Source organism: Gymnoscopelus microlampas, assembly GCF_963454915.1.
Source record: "Gymnoscopelus microlampas genome assembly, chromosome: 16".
Taxonomy (NCBI): domain Eukaryota; kingdom Metazoa; phylum Chordata; class Actinopteri; order Myctophiformes; family Myctophidae; genus Gymnoscopelus; species Gymnoscopelus microlampas.
In genome coordinates, this window is record NC_139953.1 from 43,946,619 (window position 1) to 43,966,241 (window position 19,623).

General features: G+C 41.5%; 1 protein-coding gene across 1 annotated transcript in view; it reads right to left on the minus strand.

Annotated features, from left to right (window-relative positions):
* Positions 1-3,731: 3,731 nt before the first annotated feature.
* Positions 3,732-19,623, minus strand: part of ints7 (integrator complex subunit 7) — a 35,708-nt gene continuing 19,816 nt past the window's right edge. Inside the window, exons 13-20 of the mRNA XM_084081880.1 lie at positions 13,378-13,584; positions 12,552-12,746; positions 9,695-9,798; positions 9,174-9,242; positions 6,963-7,098; positions 6,098-6,196; positions 5,029-5,214; positions 3,732-4,207 (exon numbers count right to left, since the gene is read on the minus strand). Of these exons, the coding sequence (XP_083938006.1) occupies positions 3,881-4,207; positions 5,029-5,214; positions 6,098-6,196; positions 6,963-7,098; positions 9,174-9,242; positions 9,695-9,798; positions 12,552-12,746; positions 13,378-13,584 (1,323 nt within the window). The 3' untranslated portion in view covers positions 3,732-3,880. The remainder of the gene's footprint in view (positions 4,208-5,028; positions 5,215-6,097; positions 6,197-6,962; positions 7,099-9,173; positions 9,243-9,694; positions 9,799-12,551; positions 12,747-13,377; positions 13,585-19,623) is intronic.

Consider the following 19,623-nt stretch of genomic DNA (forward strand, 5'->3'; position numbering starts at 1 on the left):
CGTAGGCACAGTGACAGGACTGAGCATCTCTCTCATTCCATTGGCTGGAGTCCAATCAATGTCATAAAACATTTATTACACGTGAGGGACAACATTCAGTGGTTTAAAGTAACCAAGTAAGTGCATATACTCAAGTACTGTACTTAAGTGCAATTTTGAGGCTTTTCTACTTTACTTGAGTTTTTCCAATTTTCAGTACTTTTACTTCTACTCCACTGCATCTCAGAGGCACATATTGTACTTTTTACTCCACTACAATTACTTTAGTTACTACTTACTTTGTAGATTTGAATTATTATTACAAAACACACATTAACCATTTCGGCCATTTGAAAATAGCCAATCTACAAGCTCACAATGCCTAGTGATGCGAAATATTGTGAGCTTTTACTAGATCTAGATCTGCTATTTTCAAAATATTTGAAAACTTGTGAAACGGGACATTCTGCATAATGACTACTTTCTACTTTTTTTGTACTGCAAGTACATTTTGATACCAATACTTTTGTACTTTTACTCAAGTAGCCCAATTTCTTTTTAATTCCATTTACTTAACAGAGTATTTCTACATTATATACAGTATTGATACTTTTACTATGTACAAAATGTGAGTACTTTTTCCACCACTGACAACATCAGCTATCAATTACTTTTTGTGGCAATTTGTAGCAATTGTAGAATGACCTTAGTCAAATGTCTAATCATGTTCTAATCATGTGTGCTTAACATTATTACTTAAAACCATTTTCCAGATATTTTATTTTGTAATTTTAGACCATATAAATAAGACAATTTCACATCGAAGGCCCCACTCTTCCTTAGTGCCCACTCTTTCATGTTCCCAGATTGTCCTATCAATTAGACAATTACAGAATACTACAAATATCTAATATATATTTGTAATGCTCACTCTTATTTGGCGATTTTGTTTAGTTGTATTGTCATTTATTAGCCTATCAGATTAAGGCACATTTGTGACATTCCTCATGTGGCATTAATGTCCATTCTATTCAATTTGTATTTGCTGTAACGTGATAGGATTGTCAAGGTCTTTAAACCAAGAAAGGAAATGAGCCCACTTGAAAATTAATTCCCATTTTCATTTAGGCAAAAAACTACTTATACAGTGGCTTAGATATTGAAGTCTGTTGATGAGAGGATATGCTAGGATATTATCCCATACAACTGGTCACTGATGTTGTAGTTTTAGTTTTGCACCACCAGAGGGCGGCCTGCACCTCTCTACTGCAGATAGATGTTTTAGTCAAAAATGGAAATACTGAAGTAGGTGGAGTGGAATAGAAGTATAAATTATACTTCTACTCCATAACTATAGATTTAGATGAATACAAAACATAATACATGAATTTAAAAACGGTTGATCTATAACACATTTTAAAAAGATTTTGACAAAGTTTGAAAACCTTTGAAAAAACATTCTGGGTTAGGCTACATTTAATTAAGGTACTTCAAGTATATTCTGATGCCAATGCTTTTGTACTTTTCCTCAAGTATAAATATATTTTAAATACGGGACTTTACTTGTTGTAAAAGAGTATTTCTACAGAGTATTTCTACTCTACCGGGGTAGGCTTAAGCTTCCACCACTTGAAATGAATGTCCATCCAAGGTAGACTTATGTATGTTATGAAACAATGCTATATAGGGCCTATGTTCCTGTAGAAGACACAAGTCTTCATGAAAACAACCTAGTTTGAAGAAAAACATGTTATAATCACAATATCTCTGCTGTCCGGCAGCAACCAGCTAACTCCCAAAAAAAAATCAGAAAATGACAAAAACAAAATAAAAAGTGGAGTTAGGAGGTTTTGTTCATCATTGATAAGAACAGCTGAATGGACCTCAAAGCTCACAATGAGGTTGGAGGTCAAAAGGGGGTGGAGCCTGGAGTCAGCAAAACCAGCTAACTCCACCCCCCTTTGGTGGAGTTAACTGGTTTAGCAGAAAGTTTGAGGATCCAATGGAGTTAGCTGGTTTTGTCTTAAGCACTTTGGAATACTTTTCATTGGTTCAATATTTTTTTAATCAACACACAGACGTAAAGGGTGTTCAATAGCACTGATTAATGGAAAGAAAATGCAAAAGCATCAAAATGGAGTTAGCTGGTTTCTGCCCGACAGCAACGAGTATAGCACACTTCAAAGAGAGTGGATGACCCCAACGCAACCTCACAGAAAGTGACCATTTTCTAGTCTGAAAGATTGTGTATTTATTTGTTGTATTTTTTGGGAAGTAAAAATTACAAAGAAAAGTCTATGGTATTTAGAAAAAAAAAACACTTCTGTGACCCAGGGGGTATGGGTTATGGCGCCAGACTTCGGTACTCTATTCCAGTGGTTCTCAGAGTGGGGTCTGGGGACCCGCCGGGGGCCTTGAGGGGGGTTCTAGGTGGCAACACTATAGTAACAAGCCAGACCTTCACATGACGTGTCAGCCTGTGTCTACCATGTATGGACGAAATGGTGACAAAGGCTCGTGTAGGCCATACCTTTCAGGTCTGGCAAACATAGCATAAAAAGTTTAACCACTTTAAGCTACCAAAAAAATTGTGACAGATTTCAGACCAACGTGGAATATTTCTGAAACATTTTAACAACACAAATCTTATATGGGCGTCCCTAGCACAACATATTTTCAGATGGGGGAGTCCGGACAAATGTACTGTATATTAACATTAAAACCTAGAGAGCATCTATCATTTTAGATTTTAGCATTGGCTATTTTTAAACATTTTTGAAAAATCTTGAGAAAGAGTTTGACAAATTTATAATTCTTTTAACACAAATCCTTCTCTTTCTTCGACATGAAAAGGTTTGAGCACCACGGATACAGAAACATACGCTTTTCAGAAAACTATTAGGATTTAGAAAAAAAATGTAGAATCGGTATCAGGTCTTAACCCTTTAAGTCTGTGTAACCACTTTAACTATTATTTTATACTTTGGCTATTCAAAAATAGCAGATCTACAAGCTCATGAGCATGTAGATCTCTCTGAAAAACCCGTGAAAATGTGTGTAAATCTTTGAATATATATATATCTTTAAAGCAATTTTTTTTACTCAAATCTTTGCTTCTGGGGGGGGGGGGGGTCCCTGGAACAACATATTTTGAGATGGGGGTCCGCGGTCAAATACATATCATTTTGGGGGTCCTTGACATGAAAAAGTTTGAGAACCACTAATTATAGCAACGTTTTTTTTTCTCCAAAAAACTGTAGAAGACATTTGTAGAATCCCCCAGAAGCAAAGATTTGAGTTACAAATGTTCCCTTAAAAAAAGAAAATAAATGTATTCAAAGATTTGCACAAATGTTCATGATTTTTCAAAAAATAGCAGACCTACAAGTCGTATCTGCTATTTTTGAATTGCCCAAAGTATAAAATAACGGTTAACCCATAAAGACCGGGAACGCATCAGCACAGAGTGCCGCGCTATGAGCTTGCAGATCTGCCATTTTTGAAAGATTTTGAAAATGTGTGCAAATCTTTGAATACATATTATTTAAAGAGAATATTTGTAAACTATTTTGTTCCAGGAACGCCCAGAAGCAAAGATTTGTATATAAATGTTCGCTTTAAAAAATAATTACTCAAAGATTGGCACAACTTTTCACGATTTTTCAAAAATAGCAGATCTACAAGCTCATAGCGCGGCACTCTGTGCCGCGCTATGAGCTTGTATATCTGCTATTTTTAAATAGCAGATATAAGAAATGTAAAAAATGACTGAGATGTATTCCCGGATTGAATGGGCTTAAAGTGGTTAAAATCTAAAATGAGACAAGATGCTTTCCTGGTTAATAATGGGTTAATTTGAGGGGGTTCATGGACATGAAAAACGTTTGGAGAACCACTGCTTCTAGAACCGTGCGTAGGGGCTGCGCTGGGGGGCCGGCTGTGCCTGGGCCTGCTGCTGGTTCTGCTGCTGGTTCTGCTGTTGCTGCTGCTGCTGGTTCTGCTGCTGGTGGCGCAGCTGCTGGGAGTAAGGGTCCTCCAGGGACTTGACCGACACGGTGGTCCTGGGCCCCGTCTTCCACTCCACGCCGCTCTCGTCCACCACGGACGCCTCCACGGCCACGGCGTGCGTGCCCAGCACGGAGAAGTTGAGCAGGAACTGGGTGCTGAAGTAGTCGTTGTGGGGCTCCACGCGCTGCTCCATCTCGTTGGTCTTGGTGTCCAGTGGAATCTGGAACGAGGGAGGGTTGTTAACAGTTAATCCAACTAATAGATTTAATTGATTATAATACGATTTAAAAAAGGGTAATTTGAGGACAGAGGATTTCAATATCAGATGGACACCGGTAGTACTGCAGCTGCCCAGACTGATTGGGGATGCGGTCCCCACTTAATGTCAATGGACGGGACTTGATTGAAAGGCTTGGTTGTCTGTCCTCCTTGAGCTATTGACCAGAGTGTCTTGAAGGTCATGCATGGACGATTGGTGCTGTTAGAATAATGATCTTTGGTTGCCTGTGTCTGTGATGCCTTTGGAAGTTTTTCTGTGACATGTGTCTGACAATGTTGATGCAATTAAAACATTTTGTTTTTGTTTTGTGTATGTACGTATGTCCATATAATGTGATTACAGAATGTATAAAAATGGAAATAAAAGTCAAGTGCAAAAAAAAAGAAGAATCATTTTATAAAGTAATCGATTTATAATTTATCGGCATTTTGGGCATGTCATTGCACGACACTGTTGGGTGATTAAGTATAAGATAGGGCTTAGGAGTTAATCGATTTGTTGATATAGAAATATACTGTATATATTTGAAATATATTAAAGAATATATTTAAAAAAACGTGCTAATCAAAAGAATGGTAAAAAAAATAAAAAAGGACAAAATAGTTTGGAGAATCATATTGGATGAGGTTTATTAACCACTTAAAGCCCTTTGTTTTTGCCTCAGGAGGCACCACCTCCATTTTTGTGCAGAGACAGGAACTCAGCTTGCCTAAACTTTAAATAGTGATGTTGTGCGTTCAGGAGGAGGTAGTGCAGTGTACCTTGAAGTCAGGCTGGGTCTTGCTCTGCAGAGTGGACGTGACGTTGAGACACACCGACTGGATCTTCCTGAAGAGTCCCGGGGTGGATCCATGCTGCACCACCCCCTCCACCTTCAGGGTCAACTGCTGACTGCTCTGCACGGGGATGGGCTCGCTGGGGGTCCGTGGGGACGGGGACAGGGCCAGCTAAAAAACAAACAAACAATAACGATACTACTGAACAATGCTGCAACTTTTAGCGTTTGTGCTTTACTTCGATAGTGACAGTGAGAGAGTAGTCCCGCGTGACCTGACTGTTGCCTCCCACAATCTTTCAAATGCTTCCATCATACAGTCTGGCGCAACGGAGGCTCTGAAAATGATCGGAGGATAAAGCGGATGTGACGCCTCCTCCCCGCTACCGTTTCGTCTTTACAGTCGTGCAAATCTGTCCTAATATAAATCAAAATAATCAAAGCATATTTATCTTTCTGCTATCAGAAGGCTGTAAGGCCGGGGACACGCTGAAGAAGGCATTTGTGGTATGCACCCCAAGCATTCCACTATTGGGTTTGCCCCTGTAAATGTTTTTTTTTTTTATCCCACAATTTCTGTAACCCATTTTTTGTGTGCCAATTGCCTAAGCTGTAATCCTGGACGCTCCTCTCCCTCTGCCAGCCGGGTGAGAGCCCTGAACTGAGCTCATGCTTCCTTGAATGCATGAGCTAATCAACTTAATCGATTATGAAAAAAAAAGCTTTCTTTTAAATAATATAATCAATTTACAAAAATACTGAAAATAGCCGAACTTCAAGCTCACAACGTGTCGCATTGCAACACGCCAGAGATACCAGGCTACAGTTCGTCCTCGGCACCCGTGAAGCTAAGGTTTATTCCCCTTGAATGCGTGCCCTGAGGCCCTTGATGTCGCCCCTGGGGGCCACACATGGCCCCTGGTGTGACTATTGTCAGGGCAGACCCCTGAAGAGGGTTTGTGCCAACTTTGGTGCGGATTGGAGCAACAGTGCACCTGTGGTACCCAAGCCCCTAGGTGTGGCTATTCTGATGGCAGGACTTTGAAATAAGTTACCTTAATGCTGGTTGACTGGAGTTTCTGGAAGAAATACCTCTGGAATGACAGTGGCACCTTGAGCAAGGCTATGACAGCGTCACACAGGCAGCCTGTATGCTGAATGACACACAAACACATCACACTGACAATCAGGGGCGCAACAGTTGAACAAACGTATCGATTTTAATCAATTACAAAAAATTACCAATTACAATAAAATAATCGATTAATCGAGTAGCATATACGGTATGGACCGTGAAGTCGAAGAAGGCTGCAACAAGTTGACCTCTTTCATCCTGGCATTTTGGGCATGATCATTATAGGCAAAAATGTTCAAAAAAGTAGATCTACAAGATTGTAGATCTTCTATTTTCACTATTTTTTTCCTGACACCATTGTACACATTCATTTTGTTTATTTATTTATTTCAAACATTATCTACAAAAACCCTGCACTTCTTGATTATTTGATCAATCAAAACTCAGTCAATAGAATAAAGTGTAAGGAGATAATGGACAGTGTGAGTGGTTCTTATATATAGTATCACCCATTGGCCAGGGAGGTGACCTACCCTAATGTCATACTAACCATGTCTGAGGAAAACAATATTTGTTTGAATAGTACTGATTCCAAAACCATTCAATGAGAGATTATGATTTTTTATGATGCTGTTTCCAAAATGTTCTATCATTGCTATAAGTTGTTCAATGTGTGATGGAAAGGCTACCAATATCAACATAATGAATTAGGAAAGGCTACTAATATCAACATTGTGGTATGTGAACAAACCATGAACAGACGAAACACCCTCAGTTCACTCAAAACTTTCACTTTCATAATGACGTGTGTGTGTGTGTGTGTGTGTGTGTGTGCGCTGTCTTACCAGGTAGGAGACAGGTGGATGCTTCTTGCTCAGGCCCTCCACCTCCTCCAGAACATGGTTGAAAACAGACATCATGCGTCTCTCATACTCGCTCTCCGTCTGCACTGACCCCAGTGTACCGCCCAACTCCTGAAAACTACATCACAGGGACAGAGGGGACCATCTGTTTCAATCGCATGATACATTTTTTACATGCATATGACTCGTCGAGGGTTGGTGCCTGGCTCATCGATTGCTGTCCCTGGCAAAACAGAGGCCATTCTCTTTGGCCCATAGGTTAAGCCGAGTAGGGCCACTGATTTTAAGGTTAGGCTTTAAAAAGGAGGTGGTGTCGGTTAAATCATCTGTGAAGTACCTGGGTTACATTCCAGAGAGCAACATGCATGGCAGCAGCATGGCCAACAACGTTTTGGGTAAGGTTTCTGGTCTGACTACGTTTTTAGACGGGGACGTGTGACTGATTTTTAGGAAACTCTTTTACTTCATGTAATTTTGATTTCCCTTTGACGTCTTGGTATGACAGTTTTAGATAAACCGCTCAAACCAAAGCTACAATCAGCGCAGAACAGACTAATAAGAGTCATACTAGGTTTAAGTCCTAGATGCCATGTTGGCATGTTGGCAGGTTCCAGTTCAAGAATGTTAACTGGCTCCCTGTGTGACCCTGGCGAGATTGAGCATGACGCATAGGATTCTTCATGGAGTAGTCCCTGTGTAAAAAAAATATAATAATCTTTACTCTGGTCACAACGTGTACACTAGATCACATGTACACGTGAGCCAGTAGGATACTGCAGAGCAGGCTGCATTATTAGTCACTGGTCAATAGGGGTGTGCCGATATATCGTCCCGCGATATATCGCGATACGTTTTCGCGACGATATGTATCGTTTTGGGAAAAAAAAATATCGTTTTGAAAAAAAAAAAAATTTTTTTTTTTTTTTTTTTTTTTACTTTTTTTTTTTACAATCATTATAATCAGGCATGCAAACAGCCCCGAGGTGAAAAGGGTGACAACATGTTTTTTTTTTTTTGGGTCAGGTGTCACACTATTGCCCTATTTGGATTGAAAACGGCTATTGTAGCTGAAAAGCTACAAGTTTGCATGTCTGAATAATGCAAAAACAGAATTATTTTTTTGCATTTACTTTTTTACACCCCCATATATTTTCATAATAAAAAAAGTGCGTATCGTATCGTATCGAAATCGTATCGAAGTTGTGAGCCAAATATCGTATCGTATCGTTTGGTGAAATTAGTGTATCGGCACACCCCTACTGGTCAACTGTGTTTGCATAGACACTCAACCACTGGTCAACTGTGTTTGTATAGACACTCAACCACTGGTCAACTGTGTTTGTATAGACACACAACCACTGGTCAACTGTGTTTGTATAGACACACAACCACTGGTCAACTGTGTTTGTATAGACACTCAACCACTGGTCAACTGTGTTTGCATAGACACTCAACCACTGGTCAACTGTGTTTGCATAGACACACAACCACTGGTCAACTGTGTTTGTATAGACACACAACCACTGGTCAACTGTGTTTGTATAGATCAGGGGTCAGCAACCTTAAATGTCAAAAGAGACATTTTGGACCAACAAAATCTGTCTGGACCCACTACGCCAGCCACCCAAGCACCCTGTACAGGACTTTACTTTATTTATTCTTATGCACACTGTTGAGAAGCTTGAACTATAATACTGACACTGTCTTTAATGGTGCTGTATGTGTACTGTATATGACAATGAACATAGAAACTATACTGCCCTACAAAGTCAAAGTGCAGTAACTTCGTTTTTGGACACACTGACTTATTTGTGTAACGCAAAGGTCAAATTAGCCTTCGGGATTTTGGGGAATACACAATTTAACCAAGAACAGATATACAATTAGTGTGATATCTCTTATATGCCGATAACCCATTTGGCTGAGCAATTGAAACACTTTTAAACCCTTTTATCAGTTCAATTATTTGTGTAGTTACTGTACTTTGGCTTTGTAGGGCAGTATAGGTGTGCCACAGCACTGTTTCTGAATGTCAGGCCTGGGGACGCCCAGGGATCCAAATGGACCCCTCTGGGACTGTAACTCTCAGGGTGTACAGTACAAATGCAGAAGGGGGTCCTTGGCCAGATGCATATCAAACTGGGGGTCTGTGAAATGAAAAAGAGAGAACATGCTACGGTCACTCAATCTTACCTGGCTGACTGCGGGTCTAGGATCAGAGCTTCTATGACATGAGAGACAAGCAGGCAGCTCTGCTGCTGTCTGGACGGACGGTTAAGGACGTGGTTCTCAAAGTGGGGTCCGGGGACCCCCCAGGGGTCCTGGAGGGGGTTCCAGGGGGTTCCCAGCAAAATGTGTTAATATTAGTTTTAATATATAAAATCACTTTAACCACTTTAACCCTATATACTGTACATTGGATATTTGAAATGTGCGGTGTTAGCTTGCAGATTGGCTATTCTCCAAAATGTGGAAGATTTTAAACATATGAGGGTCCCTGGCAGAATTTTTTTTTCAGCTGGGGTCCGCATACCCTGGTAGACCATCCCAGTCACAGAATTCACATTTGAACTTGAAATTAAATGAAATGTGAATTCCGTGACCGGGATGGTCTACCAGGCTAGGTTCCGCAGCCAAATACATATACCGTACATTTGGGGGTCCATGACCTGTAAATATTTGAGAGCTACTGTTCTAGGTAAACCAGAGGATACAGCTCTACGTTGCGGAGGGTGGCGCAATCTGCGTCGAACGAGGAGCGGTGCAGGTCAGCGTAGCGAGTGGCCAGGCTCCGGAACTCATCCATACACACTTTCATCTGGAGAGGAAAAGAATAAAAAGCTGACAGTCAGTGCACAGCAGTGATGTAAAGTAACCAAGTACATTTACTCAAGTAATGTACTTAAGTACAATTTTGAGGTACTTTTACTTTACTGGAGTATTTCCAATTGTCTATACTTTTACTTCTACTCCACTACAGCTCAGAGGCAAATATTGTACTTTTACTCCACTACAATTATTAACTTTGCAATTATCAATTATTATATTATAAAACATACATTAACCACTTCAGCCCTATTTTATTACTAGGCTATTTGAACATAGCCGATCTACAAAAAAATTGTGGTGGAAAAAAAGTTATTTTTTTCCACCATTTTTTTGTGGTGGTGGAAAAAAGTTATTTTTCCACCACCACATAAGAGGAAATCTTCGACAGTGGTTAAAGGACTTCCTCTCAAGCTCCTCTCAAGCGTACAGTAACAACTTGAGGATTTCCCCAAACCATAGTGTATTGTGTGACAACATGAGTTTTGATGCATGTTCTGCCGTAATATCATGATTAAGTAGACTGTACTGTAGATTTCTTTGCACAGTACTCTGCACGGTGCCACAAAAGAGAGCTGAAGATGCCACTGACTATGTAAGTGATCAAATTCTAGTGTACATTATTTTCTTTTTTTTCTCCATTTAGAGATTAAGATATTCATTGAGCTAAATGAAAACTGAGTAGCATATAATGAAGATGTGATGGCAGAATAATTGTACTTTTATATGCCTTCTATTAGCCTAAAATGCCATAAATAATTTTTGGTTGCTGGGTTGGTGGAGGGGATCTCCTTGATCAGAGTAGGGCTGTAACAGTTAATCGAACTAATCGATTTCATCCTACTATAATTCTAGTAACCTCTGTGCGTTTGTAGTGGTGGTGGTGAAGCTACCCGGTTCTCCCCACTGGCTGGACCAATTGCTCTGATTTTGCACACAGCCATTGACCATTACCATCTGAACTTAACTGTGAAGCCCGTTTTTCAATTTCATCAAATCTCAGCTTCTTATTAGCGTTTTTGTGTCAAACACTGTCGCCATGGTTACGGGGCTGCCCAGCTATGGGACGAACTGCCTCCCGGGTTGCCAGATCATGTGCGCATATCCCCCCACGCATGCGTCGACCGGGTATGGTCTAGTCAATTATAAAAAGAATAATTGATAATCGATCATTTAATAAAATAATCGCGTAATTATCAATCTGTATTTTAGGCATGACATTGTAGACAAAAAAAATCAAAAGATGTCAACAAAATATGTTGATAAGGATAAATACAAATAATGAAAAAAAACATAATGTCATACACTTTTAACATCATTTTGATACATGCATTATGATGAATTAAAGGTGGTGATCTTCTCTTCCCATTTTACAGGGAGAGTGTGAAAGCAAAGCTTACTACGACAGACATTGAAGTTGAACTGTCAGGTTTACAAGTCTCTACTGGTTGTTTGATCGCAATGGCAACCTCAGCAACTGTGATAATAGGAGTAGCAGGAGTTGTCTACAAACGTAAGCATTTCAAATGATCTGATACTGTATCTTTCTATGGCTCAATTTGTGTGATGCTTTTCTGGTTCCAACCTTGCCATGGATGCAACTGAAAGTTTTTATTTGTGTTTCAGTGCTAACAAAGACCTAAACAAAGAAGAACTGCTTCAGTGATTGCTGCTATGACCATGGCTGACAGCTTCACATAACATCACAAATTATCATATTCAGCTCATCATGTGCAAATTAAATGGCAATTTCTGTACATTCATTCTAATAAAACATTTGCAGAAATATGTTGTTGATGCATATTTTATAAATATTTATACAAACCTCCACATTCCCTTTCTGTTAAAAAATGGAAACTATCTTTTCTGAATGTTTTAGGGTTGGAAGTGTCAATTGCAAGAGCAATGGGGCCAAAAGGCAATCTATCAATGCACTCATACTGTACATGCTGTAGAAAAGGTCAAAGCGCACTTGTAATTTGCTAACATTTTTATGTAGTCATCACAAGCCTGTATATATGTAGTCATTGTATTTTGTGCAATGTCTTTTCAGTTGTAGTCATGATGGAAGCAACAGGAGGGTGGGATTGTAGGAAGGGGTGGGGGGTGGGGGGGGTGAGGGAGGTAGTGAGGGAAGGATTAGAACTAAATCGAAAGCATCTGTGTCATTTTAGATGTTATCTATATATCGTCTCTATCGGGTGGAAACCTCATATGTCCAAAACTGTTTTCAGGATTCCAATTCAAAAGTAGCAGATCTACAAGCTCAAAATGTGTCACTTCGCGCCGCGTTTCAACCTTGCGGATCTGCTACTTTTGATGCTTTTGTGTGACGCTGCAGTATGATCAATGGAGGTAAGAGGTTTCTGCCCGCCAGCAACGATATAAATAGCAACATAGGTTTTTCAGAAAACTGTTAAGGATTTAGAAGACAATTTTAGAAACGGCCTCAGGTCTTCTCGGGAACGCATCTGTGTCATTTTATATTTCTTTGGCTATTCAAAAGTAGCACAAGCTCATAGCGCTATGAGCTTGTAGATCTGCTACTTTTGAAAAATTGTGAAGATTTGTGCAAATCTTTGAATGTATATATTTTTAAAGCGAATATTTGTAACTCAAATCTTTGCTTCTGGGGGTCCCTGGAACAAAATATTTGTTATATATTTTTCAAAATACTGTTTTTAGAATCGACCTCGGGGTCTTCTTGTGGATTAAGTGGGTTAAGTGTGGTTTATGGATTCTCACCTGCATGGAGATGCGTCCGCAGCGCTGCAGCTCGTTTCCCGAGGTCAGCGCCACGGTGGTGGCGATGGCGGGCGGCGGGCTGGTCTTCAGACTGTTGCAGGTGCACAGCAGCTGTGACAGGGCCTGCAGCGTGTCGATACGCAGCTTCACAAAGTCACACTGGAACGTCAGCGGGCTCAGAGGGGTGCTGGCAGCCTGGACGGGGGGACGGGACGGGGGGTGTTAGTGGGCAGTGGGCGGAATGGAACTAAGTAAAATGTAACCCCCCCCCTCTTTTTGAACTGTTTATATGATGTTTTTGCATAGATAGTGTTGTATATTTGTCATTGTTGACAAATATACAATATGTTTGTCATTAAATGTTTCGATGAATTGATTGCAAAAGACCCCAATGGAAACAAGCCATAGGCTTTCTTGGGTTTAAAATGCTCTTAGCAGGCCTTGTATTGAACTGTGCTTTTTTTTGCAAACTGCTAATAAAGTATTTAATATAGTTTACTCAAGTACTGTATCTAAGTAACATTTTTAGGTCATTTTACATGACTTGAGTATGTAACATTTTCAATACTTTATATTACTCCACTACTTCTCAGAGGCAAATAATGTACTTTTTTATTATTTGAAATATTTAGTTACGTTTAGAGTATTATTACAAAACAGACATTTATATTATAAACAGACATTACAAATGCCGGCTCCATTTTGTTCAATTTGTAAACTCTCAAGGGTTACTGTACAGACGTGTAATGGTACCATTTGGACCCCTGGTGGTCCCCGGATCCTACGTTGAGAAGCGGGGCTCTGGTTGAAACCAGGCCTTACTGACCGTGAGCGAGGCGATGCCCTTCTGGTAGGAGCGCAGGGCCTCGGCGATGGCGCTCATGGCGGCGCTGTAGTCTCCGTCCTCCACGCGACTCAGGCAGTTCTCGGCCTGGGAGAACTCCTTCAGGCTGTTGAGCCAGAAGTAGAAATGCTCTGAAGCCACTCGCGTGCGCAGGCTCTGGTACAGCTCGCTGGAGAACTCGTGGCATCCCTGCAACACCCATGACATTACTCATAATGTGTTTTTTAATGCACCACATGAAGTCTGACAATTTTTTGTTTGTTTTTTGTTGGGGTGGGGAGTTACCTTGTCATGATAACAGAAAAAAGGAAGCTAGGGTTCAGACGTGGTTAAGAAGCATACACTATGTGATTTTTTGGGCTTGTTTCTTAAGTGCAGTTCTGTATTTGCTCTCTCTATCTCTCTTTATCTGCACCAGAAAAATAACCTAGGGTTCAGAAGTGGTTGATAAGGATACATAAGGATATACACTGTATATCATGTGGTATTTTGGGCTTTAGTTGCTTATTTGGGCTCGCTTCCACATTTTTTAAATCATTATTTAAACCAGTGATTCAATTTTTTTCATTTCATGGACCCCCAAATAAATATGTATTTGTCCCCGAACCCCATCAGAAAATGTTTTGTGCCAGGGAGCCCCGTACCAGATTTGTGTTGTTAGAATGTTTCAAAAATCTTCCAAATAATCCACATTTTATTTAAAGATTTATTTTTTAATTAGCAGATCTGCAAGCTCAAGGCCCTGCGCATCCTGACACGTTGTGAGCTTGTAGCTCAGCTATTTTCAAATAGCCGATGTATACAGTAGATAAGGTTTGAAGTGCTCATGTGGCCTAGTCGCTTCTTTTGGGCTTGTTTTCCTAGACGTGGTTGCTTATTTCGCTCACAAAGTGTGTTTTGGGGGTTACTGTCATAGACTGTAAAAAAGAATGGACAAAGCCACTGTGGAAATAATCTATGATTATGAAAGATAATTGTGGATTATTATTAATGATATAGTAATGTACTTTGTCATCTGTCCTGTTGGAGAATACATGTCCCTTTAGCAGGCCATATTAGACCCCCTGGTGAGGTAGCTGCTTCAAAGGGCCTTGCATACCAAGCGGGGGAAGGTTGTGAGATAAGAAACAATAGGTGGACAGGGCAGAAGGCCAGAGCTAGCCGGCCCTTGTGTGATGTGTAACAAGAGACAGGACCAAGCGCAAAGCCTTGTGGGTAACCAGAACTTCCTGTTGCTTAAAGATCTGCCCTAAAGGCGGACCTTATGTGTGAAGTTGATATAATAGGCTGCCTGAGCACAGGATTTTAGATTCAGAAGGAACAGTGCCGTGGGTTACCTGAAATATGGGTTTTAAGTAACTTACCGAGATCCTACAAGAGAGTGAGAGACCAATAGTGAGTAACATTGTAATTTTGTACTTGTGATGTGTACGTCTGATGTGAAGTCATATCCTTAATACTCTGTGTGTTATGTGCTTATTCTCTCTCTCAGGTTTTATTACCTAACCACTAACTACCGGTGCCTAAAGTGCTAACCGTTGCTAACTGGTAACTAAGTTTTAGACTAGATTATGTTTGTAATGTTTGTATAGTAAATAAAAAACCATCAAAGACACCAGGTATGAGTAATGTGCTTACAACTCTCTCCACTCTTCTTGAACCCTTTCAATGGGTCTAGCGATTGTAGCTTAGCTGCATCAAACGCAGAAAGTGCGATTTGCTACAAAATTGAACAGTAATAAAACTACTGATGCCTCCGGAGGAGGCATGTTTGAGTTTTAAGCATTGAATTATGCAGTTATTAAACTTTAGAGTCTCTTATGGAAGAGACATCTATCAGTTTAAGTTTAATTAAAGTTATTAAACTTTAGTAGTCCCCGGAGGGGACTTCTTTCAGTTTGAGCGGCCTTCAATAAGGCCTCCGTGTTATACAGGGGTATAACACAGTACTAGTTTGTCTGAGAGGGACAACTAGTTTGAAGTAGTTATGAAACTTTAGAGTCTCTTATATAAGAGACATCTATCAGTTTTAAGTTTAATTACAAGTTATTAAACTTTAGTAGTCTCCGGAGGGGACTTTTCTACTAAGTTTAAGCGGCCTTTAATAAGGCCTTTGTGTCATACAGAGGTATAACACAGTACTAGTTTGTCTGAGAGGGACAACTAGGTATAAGTATAATTACAAAGTCATTAACAAAGTTTAAGTGTTACATAGTAATCAACCACTAGTGTGTCTGAGAGGGACAACTAGTTGTGTGTATTGGTTACATAGTCATTAAACAGAGATTAAATGTCACAGAGTAATTAAACAATTATAAACCCGTGGTAGCCTTGGTAAACTCTAAGAAAGTATTTGGCCATAGATAAAGAATAACAAACTCCTATAGCCATAGGAATGAAGACGCACGGTCTCTTTAAGATGAGACGTGAGTTGTAATAATAAAATAATTATAAGGCCTGGTATGGGACAGGTTTAAATAGGCTCACAGAACTAACGCTGGCTTAATGAACCAGTGCTAGTTGTGTGAACAAAGGGGACAAAGGGCCTCAACTAACACAAACTGAAGGAAGTCATCTGTCCACGGAGGCGAAGGGAGATACACGGAGCCGGCGGCCTACACGACGCTAGGACCGAGGCAGTAATACCGTACGGGCCCGAGGAACCACCGGGAAGAGACTCGCTATCAGGTTGCTATGAACAAAGCCCCACAGTTCTGCGAAGACCGTGGAGGACAAAGAGACTGTAGATTGTGAAACGCTGCGTGCTAAGAATAAGGAGCTGAGGGAGAAGCTAGAAGCTAACCACAGGTTATGTAGCTAGGCTACCGTTAAAAGTTTGATTAGCGTACCAATAAGGGGGTTTAGAAAGCTAACAGTCCTGAGAGCTACTCTTAGTGTCGCTAGCTCACAGTGCTAACAGATCTATTGTCTAGCATAAAGTGCTAGCTGCTAGCTAACTGCCACTGCCACTGTTGAGGGTGGGGGAGAAAATTAGCATTGTCTTTGTTCACTTACAAGACAGTGCTAAGCTAACCGCCAAATTCTAACACGCCTTGAGAGGAGAAGTAGTTAGGTTGGTTAATAATCTAATCATAGATGCTTGCGTTAAGCTGATTAGACAAACGTTAAAATAGTATTCATGGTTCAACTAGGCTTTATGAGAGACCAGACACTGCAATATAGCTAAAAATTAGACTAAAAGACAGTGATTATGAGGTGATCTTATAATTAGGAGTTAAAGGCCATTGTTTACTGATAAGGGGTGGGGGAGGTTTTCTACCACTAGTGTAATACCATGTTCAACCAGACTTTATGATAGACTAAAACTGTGAGCAACTAGATGGTTAGTTACGATAGCAGTGGATTAAGTCATCATTGTGGGTTAAATGCTATTATTTACTTTGGTAGAGCTAAATAAATCCTGCCAGTATTAATTAACAAAATAACTAAATGTGAATAGACCATTAACAGGCTTCTTGCATAGAATGCTACAGGGTGGGTACTATTACAGGTTTAACACAGTGTTAATTAATTATTGTTGTTATGAGCTAAAGGCTGAACAACACTACTACTTGCTAAAAGAACTGACGATAGCTTTCACAGCCTATTGAATTAAGACTAACCGAAAAGCCTAAACCTAAAGTCCTATAGCCAAGAAGGCCAGGTAAAAAAGGGGAATGGAAGTGTTAGCTGAGTTACTAGAGAGGTGTGAAGCAGCTCAAGCAGGTTTTAGGAGAGATGCAGAGTTTGCTCTTTGTGGTCTACCAAGCGAAAGGCTGGCATGGGAGCTAAAAGCTGATTTAGAATTCCTGGAGGTTGTTACATATTCTATCGCCATACTGGAAATTGTTGGCATCGATTCATCTGTGATCTGCAGGATACAGGATGTCTGTTGCCTTGAGTATGACGAGACTTTGCAGAGAATCAAGGAGGCAACTTTGACCAGATGGTCAAAAGCCGAAGTGAGTGAACACCCCCCTGCTGTGAGGGAAGAGCAAATGACCTCCCCCACAGAGATAGCAGCAAAGCCGGTTGTGCCTGGAGAGGGGGTTGGAATCACCAGTCCTACAGATGAGCCGGTCGTAAAGGACAGAGCAGCTGGAGGAGGTGAGGAGGTCACCAGTCCTACAGATAAGCCGGTCGCTGCAAAGGGGGGTCGGAATGTCACACCTACAGCCGGATCAACTGGGCCAGCAGTTCTCAGAGTCCCAGATGGCATCACTACTGCACCAGGAGACGACGCTGAGAAGGTTCCAGAGGGAGCCGTGCTAGGAGCCGACATCGCAGATGAGCAGGCGGCCAGCAGAGCAGTCTCGATGGACAACGCGGCGGAGGGAGTGCCATCAGAGGTCGAACCAGGCGTTGCTGTTCCTGCAGACGAAGCTGCGAACGCAGAGACCCCACTCTACGCTGCAGAGGGAGGTGAGAAAGTTACTCCCACTGTGCAAGCGGCTGAACCAGAAGCTGCTACTGCTCCAGAAGACGACGCTGAGAAGGTACCAGAGGGAGTCAACGTCGCAGAGGAGTCGGCGGCCGAGGAGGGAGTGCCATCGGAGGTCGAACCAGCTCCAGGGGACCACGTTGAGAAGGAAGACCATCCGGAGGGAGTGCCATCGGAGGTCGAACCAGCTCCAGGGGACCACGTTGAGAAGGAAGACCATCCGGAGGGAGTGCCATCGGAGGTCGAGGCAGAGGCGTCAATCGTGACAGCCACGGAGGAGGACCCACTCAACGCAGAGGGATACCATCCACCAGAGGCCGCAGGAGAGGCGCCGGCGGAGGCGTCAGAGGACGTCGTCACCGAACCACTCATAGCCGAGGAGGTTGTGACAGCTGGAGGAGAGGACGTCGCCACCGAACCAATCAACGCTGAGGGGTGCCAGCCACTGGATGTCGCAACTGGAAATGCTGCACCAGGAGAGGCGCTGGCGAGGGCGTCAGAGGACGTCTACACTGATCCACTCATCGCGGAGGAGGTCCAGGGAGTAGCTGCTGGGGAAGGAGCCATGGCCAGCCAGCTGGGTGGTCCTACGGAGCCCCCGGGTAACCAAGGTGGCGGGCTACCTGCTGAAAGCGGTGTTTCCTCTGAGCCTCCAGTTCACAACGGTGGCAGGAGGCAAACCTTGGTTTGCAGGCCGGTCGAGGTAAAATTATGCGAATGTGCGAACTGCACACCTCCTGACCTCTTAAAAAAATGCGAGTGTGAAATATGCAAGCCTCCTGACCTCTTCGCTCCAGTCCGGTGGGTCATGAGGAAATTGCGGAAAGAAAAGAGAGGCAGGGTGCTACGTCAGGTCGCTTCAGTTCTTACCGCCAGGATCCAGGCAGAGAGAATGCTTCGTCCTGGTGGGGCTGGAATAATTAGAAAAAAGAAGGTAAAGATAAAAGATAAGCCTTCCTCACCCTCTGCGGAGGGAGCAACCAGCTCTTTCTTGGCAACAGCTGAGAAGAGGCCCCAGGAGGGAGCTGCTGGAAAAGCAGTCCCACTGGCGGCTGGTAGTGCCAGCAACATGACACTAGCGAACGAACTGACACTTGCGCTGCCACCCTCAAAGTAAGGGAGCAGTGCGGACGAGGAGCGAAAAGACGCCATGCGAGGTGTCTAAAAAATCGAAATGTCTTATTTGAGCGACTGTTTACATAGGAATTTCGAAATATATTTTGTAAATGAATGTATCATTTCTAGGATTTACAATATTACCACAGAAGAAATAACTTAACGCATAATGAAATGTATTAAGCTACTTGTAACTTCCAAAACGTCCAAAATGCAAACAATGGTTGGAAATTCTTCCGCCCAACAAAATGTATTCTTTACTGATGTTTGACTCATGATCTGAGTAACCAAACCGTTTGATTGATTGTATAAGCATTTTTGTATGTGTGCTTGAGGTTAAAGTTAAAATTTCTTAAGGTGAAATTGTAGATCAACTATTTTAATAATCTTTTAACCCTTTTGCCCAAATTGCAATGTCAGTTACCATGGCAAAATGCCCTAAAATAGGACATTGACTTAGTGGGAGGAGAGAAAAAAGACAAGACACGTGGGTGTCAAACAAATGGGCCCTGGAGGGTTCATGCTTAAATGTAGATAATAACTACAATTAAAGTTAAGTTGTCCTGGGATTTAGGAAAAATCTCAGGGATAAACTAGCGGAAAAGAATTGTTGCTAAATTGAATTGGTCTTGATTTACTATGAAGTAAAGTCAATTTGAGATCAAATATTA